This window comes from Pangasianodon hypophthalmus, chromosome 4, assembly GCF_027358585.1.
Source record: "Pangasianodon hypophthalmus isolate fPanHyp1 chromosome 4, fPanHyp1.pri, whole genome shotgun sequence".
Taxonomy (NCBI): domain Eukaryota; kingdom Metazoa; phylum Chordata; class Actinopteri; order Siluriformes; family Pangasiidae; genus Pangasianodon; species Pangasianodon hypophthalmus.
This window is the reverse complement of record NC_069713.1, coordinates 24,823,099-24,832,032: the sequence shown is the minus strand read 5'-3', so window position 1 is coordinate 24,832,032 and position 8,934 is coordinate 24,823,099. Positions and strand designations below refer to the sequence as shown.

The following is an 8,934-nucleotide window of genomic DNA, read 5'->3' as shown; positions in this document are numbered from 1 at the left end:
AAGGTTTTGATGAACCACCTTTATAACCACCTTGCATCAAATTGCTAATGCTTCAAGCTAACAATGAATACTAGCTAACAATGAATCTCATGGGAGCTCATTACAAAGAAAAACATTGACCATTCTCACAGCAGTGACATCTCTGTTCCACTGGCGACTGTAGATTCTGGGTGCATGCTTTTTGTACACTTCGTGGGCACATCATGTAAAAAAAAAATAGTTCCAATGTTGTTGTACTCCACCTACTAACCAGCTAGAGCTTCAGCCTTGACAAATCATGACTAATGCACCTTTGTGTGCTGTCGTGTGACACATCTTATTTTCACTAACAAGTAGTCAAGCAGTCAAAGCATCATGTTGTGTACATCTCTCCATAACTAGCTAGAAAGAGAGCAGCAAACATCATGACTCATTGTGTTGTATAGTATATTGTTGTAATGTATTGTTTAAGGATGCCAGGTAGTGGTTTGTTGGTTTAAATGGGAAAGTGGGAGACATTTGTCAATTGGTTCTTCAAATACTGATTCTATCAGGATAGAGAAAAACTACGAAGATACAGTAACTAATGCATTTCCCTGAAATGCAACTGTTTGCAAAACTGCTTCAGAGATGGCCATGGGGCTGAGGAGAGCGGGTGTCCTGTCTGTTTAATTCTGCCTGGAAGACATACAAGCTAGATAACAATGCATAATGCATAGACATAGACATAATGCATAGATAACAATGAATAAAATGATGATTGATAGTATTGCTTTTTTATTACTTAGTTACTGCCAAGTAAGTCCTCTATCAGCGAGTGTCTTTCTATGTTTGACCTGCTGAAGATCAAAAGAGTTTGATGAAGAAGGGCATGATAATAGACATGTGGGTCATTGGAATTGCTCTTTAAGCAAGAATTTTTTAACTGTGCTGTAGTTATGCTTAAGTAGGCTTAGACTGAGTCTGTGAAAATAAAAAGCATGGCTGATAACTCAAGTATTTTTATTCAGGTTTTAAAATATATAAAGAAAACACTGGTGTACACAGGGCAGTTATATTAGTAAATGCTTCTGAAAAGAATTGTCAAGAACATTTTAGTTTTAGTAAAACTAATACAATTTAATCCTATACATTCAGCGAAATTACATATGATTAAATTTGTACAAAAATAAAAGAGGAACAACTGGAGCAATTTTACCCATCTTTAATACTACACCATACAGTATATACAGTGAAGTAATTTTTAAGGAGAATATCCACCAAAGCCCTGCAGTGGCAATCCTCTGTCAGTTACCTGATAGGAGAAAGGTTTTACCATCAGAAAGCATTCCTCCCTCTGGTTCCAGAGTAATGGAGGGCACAGGCATGCTGCTAACTCTGCCAGCTTTCACCTTTTTCAGCCCAATTCCTGTGCTCATGCCAGCCTGCTCTGGAGGAATGGCAGTGTCTGAAGAGATCTCTGTAGACACGCGTCTGGCGAAAGGCAGCGAGTTGGCGCTCGAGCCATCAGCCTCACTGTCTGTCCAGCAGGACTCTGTGTCAGAAGCAGAGGACAGCCGTGTCTTCCCCCAGCGGCAGTTAGTACGCGTGGCATTGCCAATCCGGACACCCAGGGCATGCTGGCTGGTTAGGGCTGTCTGCTGAGAAGAGGTGCCACTGGTGGAGATGGAGGATGAGCACTTATTCGTTCCAACACACAGGATAAGGCGAAGAAGTGGAACATAGCGCACAATGGCTAGTCGGTATTTAGGGTGTGTAATAGCATAGATTATGGGGTTGTGGATGGCAGAGGCCTTGGCGATCACCGCAGGGATGGAGTTCATATAAGGAGTGAGGACATGGGCGTAGCCAGCTGTGGCTGTGAGAGCCACCACGGAGTAAGGCGACCAGGAAATCACAAATAGTAAGATGACCAAGAGGGCCACTTTAGCCATTTTCCATTCGCTCTTGATGCATTCGAGCACCTTATGTGTCTCACCGGAGTCAAGTCGTCTTACCTCTCTCCGGGTTTTTCGAATGGCTCGGAAGATGGCCAAGTAACAGGCAGCAATGATGCTCAGAGGGATGAAGAAGACGAACATGAACAAAAGAATGGTGTAGGTGCGCACCGATGGCGTGAATGACATGTAGTCCCAAGAGCAGGAGGTCTGGAGACCCTCTGGAACATATGCGCTCCAGCCGAAGAAAGGAGGTAGACTCCAGCCCAGAGCATAGAGCCACACCATGGCTAGCACTGTACCAGCTCTGCCTTGACTGACCTGCCCCAGCAAAGCAAGAGGCCGGGTTATGGCGAGGCAGCGGTCGACAGCTATAGCTGTTAGAGTCATCATGGAGCAGATCCCAAAGAGGGCACCACAGAAGGCATACAGTTCACACGCAAGCTCCCCGAACACCCAACGCCGGTGCAGGCTGGCCAAGAAGAACACAGGCGACTGTGTAAGCGACATGAAGAAGTCAGACACAGCCAGGTTGACCACCAACATGTTCCCTGGTGTACGTAGTGGGTGGCTGCGGCAAAATACGTAGATGACCAGCGCATTTCCTATTACGCCTGTGATCCCCACTATGAGGATGACCGACCCAATAATGTAGTGAGCGTGATCCGGGACATCCACGGTAGGAAACAGGTGTGGAAACTCACTGTGGTGGATGGGGGTCGGCCCATGGGACGGTACATGCTGCATCTTGTAGTTTTCAACACTCAGGGACTCCTTGAACACATCCGTGCAGTTAGAATCACCCGGGTGGCAGAGATACTCACTCTGAGTTGACTGGAGGTTCATGATGTTGGTAATGCAGAAATTCACCAGGAATGGTCCAAAATATAATGTAATTTTAAAACAAAATTACATAAATGTAGGTTATACTAAAAGAAGTCTTGGTGGAAAGTGTAAAAAAACGTATCTCGTCCTGCTTTCAACCTGAGCAAAATGTCTCCAGCATTAGCTTTTTATATGTATATTGATCATTGCACACAGGATGGCATTGATTTGTGTTCTCTGGTCTGATTTTATATCTATGGATTGATCTTCTCACCTATGATGGACATTTAAAATTGTAGCAGACTCAGAATTAAGCCTCTCCAAAAATACATGTTATGCACACATTAGTTTACCTTCAATATGTGGTTTTCCCCAAAATAGTGTGCATCAGCTGACAAAGAACTGGACCCTTAGAGCAAGAGGAAAAAGTGGACCATGAAAACTATGGATTTTAGGGGTCATTAACTGACTAACTGTCACTACTACTTGAGTTCAGGTTAAAATGTAAGCCCTAAAGAGGTGCAGATGGAAAACCAATGCTTATCTGACCCAAAATGAAGCTAAATAGATCGTTTGAGTGGTTGTGGGGAGCTGAATCCATTATGCAGAGTTCAAAATGTAGAGCAAATCACTTGTTCCTGTAATTAACATCCTTTATTTTAAGAAGTGCTTAGTAACCTGAACAGTGAACATTCTCATTGATTCACTGGAAAATCTCGGAAATCTAATTCCCTGAAATCTGCCATTATAACAGGGACTTTACAAACGTAAATTGAAATAAACTGATAAGACTGGACATTTTAGTTTTGTGCTAATGATATTAAGTGTTTATTGATTTATAACAACACTCTAGTATATAGGAATTCAATGTGACATTTAATTTCCGCACTCTTCACACTTCATCTAATTATAAAACTATAAATACAAATGCAGCACCATCCTACAAACGTTTTGGCATTTTTGACATGAATAAGAACTTATCTGATTTAGTCCTTTGCCTTTTACAATTAAGAAAAATGTATTAGCAGGCTATTAAGAGCATTGGTGATGATAGCAGGGATGAAATTCATGAAATGAGGCAGGCATAAACTAACCAGGAGGTGGCAGCCAATGTACTGCTACACAGTCTGTCATTCCACAATGCCTGGAGATAATAATACTACTTTGTGGTATATTAATAATATGGTCTGGATTATGTAGCCCAATTTTATTGGGAATCAAAGTTGTGGTTTCTTCATTGCACATCCTCTCACACCGTGTCTGTGTCCATGTCAGCACCTAGAAGGTGAACATTTGGAGAATACGCAACTAAGTGATCTCATGATCTAATGCCACACTTAACTATTGTATGTGCAACATGGCAATGAGAGCTTATGAGCCCATAAACTCACACGCACTCCGTATTTAATTTAAAACTGTCAGTTTTACTGAAAGATGGTCAGTGATCTTACTCACACTTTGATTTCTCACTTTCCTTCAATAAAGATGCATCAAAAAGTATAGTTTCAGTGTTGGCCAAGCAGAATCCATTGGACCTCCATACATCTGGAAAGCAAGATCATCATCAGATAAAATACGTAAGGAATAAAATGATTGGCTGTGCGTTTATAGGAAGATAATCAACAATGGGGTGGAACGTGGAATTGTATTATAATCTCAATTATACCACAGCGCTGATGAATTCTCCATTCTGATTGGTCAGAAGATTCATTTTCTATAGTGGCAACTCTGATTTGCTCGTTCTTATATACTATCATATCTATAGTAAAAGCTCATTTACAGGAACTTCTGTAGCAGACTCTCTAAACCTACTAATAAACAATTAAAGAATATATTATTTAACGACCAAAAAAATTATAATCATTAATATGGTGATGTTTTGTTTAAGGATTTTATTTCACATTTATGAAAGGAGTCTCCAGTTTCAGCACTTTGTAACAGTCAGAGGTAAAGTAACATGACAAGCTGCGTTTTTATGTCTTATTTTTAAAAAGAGGAAAAAAAGAGAAGCTGGTGAGGTATAATATTAGTGATAACAGGAACTAACTTGTTTCACAGAAGTTCCACAACATTAGATGCAACTATAAATGAATAAAATTATGATGTTTTATTCTTAATTAAAAGAAAACTGTAATCACCAGTAAAGTTCTGTGGTATGAACACTTTGTGATATGCTGTTATAGGGTAATGATAGTAACTGTGCTTTGTGTTGGGCCACAGAGCACCATCCCATCATTGATTATTATCCCAGAGGTGTGAAGTTCTTTACAAACCTGCCTCTGTGACTGGGCTGAAAGGCTGACCCGAGTCATAGGTGGCTTTCATAGCCTCCTCAGGTAGAGGTTCCTCAACTAATGTGAGCAATGCTTCAGACTGGGAATACTGAGAAAGACAAAAACTTATTACAAAAAAAAAATGTGTTTAAAATCAAAACACTTGGATCAAAACTGTTTTCATACCTTATTAAACATGCAGATTATACTGGTCAGTAATTTTTCCACCTCGTCCAACTGGCTTTGTGTCATTGTTGATTCCATGATTCTTTTAGCTTCTCAGGTGCACATGAATAGGAAAATAAGTTTTAAACATTTAAAGAAATAATATCATTTCTGTGAAATTCCTGCCGTCTGCCTAAAAGTGTTAAACCATTAAATTTAAGTGTGAAATTTGCAGCTATAAATATCAGGATTCCACCTTCTGGAAATGATTATTTCGAATTTCTAATACTCTTTTCTCAGCTAGATCATAAACACACTTTACACTTTTGTCTGACTTTTTGCCCAGCTTTTAATTCTTTACGTCAGGGATGGAAAGCAGTGGAGTATAAACACTTCAGTACTTCACACTCCTAGACTAAAGGGTTTCCAATGGGTTCTTTGGATAGTCAATGGATCTTAGCTCCCTAAAGAGGTTTTTCTTAGAACCCTGTCTAAAACACTGTGTAGGGCTCTACACAGAACCTTTAAGGGTGCTTTCACACTGGCGGGAAGAAAATCACTGGCCTGAGCGCCTTCTATGCTGATGGAAAAAAGCGTCCCACGTGACACTATAACTGTAAACTCACCTTAAATTAGGTTGACAAAATATTGGCAATGAAATACTAAACATGTCGTAGTTCTCTTTATATTTGTTCACTAATAAGACCAAGTTTTCACCAGCTCTTTGTGTTTTCCATGGACTACACCAACACACATTGTACTCACACACACGCACACTACAGTGTAAACCCATATGAGGATGGGTTCTCTGTTGAGCCTGGTTCCTCTCAAGGTTTCTTCCTATCACCATCTCAGGGAGTTTTTCCTTGCCACCGTCGCCCTGCTTGCTCATCAGAGACGTCACACACACACACTTCACTTTACTTTTGTTTGTGTAAAGCTGCTTTGAGACAATGACCTTTGTAAAAAAGCGCTATACAAATAAAAATGAATTGAATTGAATTGAATTGAATTTTCTCTCTCTTGCCCCACAAATTGCAACCTGATTGGTCAAGAGGTAATAAAGTGCCTGAGGTCCCTCAGTGATTTTTCTGAAAAGTTGAACTTTTTTCAACATTCCCAAAGGATTATATAGCAAATGTGTGCTGGAGGTTGAGAAAGAATTGTGTAGTGTGAAAGGGTTCCATTAAGGGTCAAACCAAAGAACACCTTCATTAATTTGAGGAAATTTACTTCACTACTCAACATGATGCAGCTGATTAACTGCATGTATCTATCAAGGTGTTACTGCAAAGTTCATCAATGTTTACATTTTTACACTGTGATATCAGAAAACCACTAGCCAAGTCAGAATCTTAGATACAGCCTGTATACTTTTATTAGCTTGTGAACGGTTATGAGCTTGGTTGTATAATGGTTGGGAGAGTGATATTTAAGTGAGAGTACTTTTGGTTTATCTGACAAACACTCTGCTGTGAAAATTCATCTTCTAACATTAAATATGTAAGTATTGCACAGGAGATTTAACCTACACTTAATCCCATCTTTGTGCAAGCTGCCTACTTAAATCCTTTGATTCAAGTGGATTTGTTTGTTGATTCAAGTGCACATTAGTGTTACATCAGCTTCTTTGAGACACATGATAATTCTGCATACTACTGTACTAAAGAGTGCAGTGACCTGATTTTGCGCATTAGAAACTCTAGAAAACAACTTCCTGATCACAAGTAGGTAGTCAAAATAAATTATGTGAAAGATGAAACTCACCCAAGTCCACTTCACGCTAACTTCACGCACTTTTTAGGGAAGGAAACGTTTCTCAGTTCTGTTTAAAAGTGCATATCAGTATACTAAATAGATCTGTGCAGGGAATTTATTTATGTCCCTTCTCTATGCGATGTGTGAAGTAGTGTGAGCCAGAATAAGCAGCACTGTTTGTTAGAACCCACAGTGCACCACCCTGTAAGTGTACAGGGTAAATCTTGGTTGACTTCAGCTTGGAGGTATTCCAACATTCCCCTCCGTGTCTATGGGAAACATGGATCTTTAAGACACCATGTTGGCTACATTTAATTTGCATGAGTAATGGGATTTCACTCTAGGCAACAGACTTTTAGCCAACTAAGTTTAAGCAGTCTTACATCGACATTCAACATCCCAGTGTTTGAGGTGTACTGAAAGTTATATCCTGTAGTTCGATAAGCTAATTGTTCAGGTGCAAAACCATTTCATTCTAATCCCAAAAAAAAACAAAAAGGACAGCCTAGCAGGATGTTTCTCATAGAAAGGATTTTACTTTCATTGTATAATCAATTATTGAAAGATTATTCCATTTTAAAATTATAAAAGTGCTATGAAAAAAGATATTTCACAACAATCACCTCAGTTTAAACAAACCTAAAAATGATTCCACTTCAAAATGCAAATATCGTTTTAGTAGTCTATAGAGCCACAAAAAATATTTGAACAGTCGATTATTCATGTGAACTAATCAGCAAAATAGTTTTTGATAAATTGGCTTAAATGTGACTCATAAATGAGAAAAGCTGTAACAAATATTTGGCATTGTTGTTTATTGTTTTTTTCAATAATATAATGTAAAAACTGTGAGGAAAAACTACTTTTAACATCTTATTCTACTGACTCTTCTAGGGATAATCTCTAATGATTATTCCCTGTTACAATAACAACCAATTTAAATTACAAATAAAGAATTTGATCATCTATTTATTTTAAATAATAGCACACAAACCTTGACTTTTTGACTTTTGTTGATTTAATTTGATCTTTTTCTCTCCCTCTTTATCAAAACTGTATTAAATCACAAAATGAATCAGGCTAAAAATGTAAAAATCAAACTTAACTTGCCTCATTAATCTATGAAATTGCCAGACATATTTCACTATTACATAAAAGAAAATACCAAGCCTCTTGAATGAGATGTAATATTAACTGCTTAGTATACTCCACTCCCCAAGCAGGAGCTCTTGGCTTCTGTCATTTTTTAATGCTTGTACTGTTATGAAAGGCATCTCTGCTTTGCATAGACTGCATTGTACCATGCTTTTACTTACGTGAAGTGTTTAAGGATTTGCTTTTTTAATTCCTCTCGTTGCCACCATCATTGAAAGTTGTGTTTGTAAGAGAGAGTGCAGCTCTCACCATCATGTTTTCTATCAGTCATGTCCATATGAACTCGGTGTGAATGATATTAAACCTTTTTCCACATTCGCTCTAATGGCTCTGTTCGGCTTAGCTCTGTTAACTGTATGTTGTATGTGAAATCTTTCGATCTGTTTTGTGTGTGTTCTTTAAAACTGCCTCCACAGTGTTGGGCCTAAAAACAGCTCTGTACATGGTAGCACTGTGTGGTACAGTACTACTGTCAGCACCACTGCTGCCCCCAGGGGCTTCACTTAGTGTTACATTCCACCCAGAAATAGAGACCCATGCTCTCTTATATTCTTCATTGGTTAAGCAAGTTAAGGCAATTTTTCCTAACTGACATCATCAACTATTCGGACTAATCATTGCAGCCCTGGTAGTCCGTGTTATTTGGAGGTTCCGGTTCTTTTGGAAGACGGTGCACTCCTCGGCCCGAGTATAGAAGAGTTCTCAGAGGTGTGATGTTTGCGTGTGTGTCGCAGCAACAGTTGCCGGTCCGGTGTTGAGTACTGGCACAGTGGGCATGGGAATGACTCTCCAGTGTGATGCCGCCGTGAGTGGAGGTCCAAGCTTTTCTTCTGGATGCTGCA

General features: G+C 39.2%; 1 protein-coding gene across 1 annotated transcript; it reads right to left on the bottom strand.

Annotated features, from left to right (window-relative positions):
• Positions 1-1,085: 1,085 nt before the first annotated feature.
• Positions 1,086-8,722, bottom strand: opn4.1 (opsin 4.1). The gene is made up of 5 exons (XM_026937197.3): positions 6,947-8,722; positions 5,201-5,289; positions 5,015-5,123; positions 4,197-4,286; positions 1,086-4,019 (listed from the first exon to the last, which is right to left on the bottom strand). The coding sequence occupies exon 5, from the start codon at positions 2,760-2,762 to the stop codon at positions 1,266-1,268; it is 1,497 nt and encodes a 498-aa protein (XP_026792998.3). The 5' UTR covers positions 2,763-4,019; positions 4,197-4,286; positions 5,015-5,123; positions 5,201-5,289; positions 6,947-8,722; the 3' UTR covers positions 1,086-1,265.
• Positions 8,723-8,934: the final 212 nt, after the last annotated feature.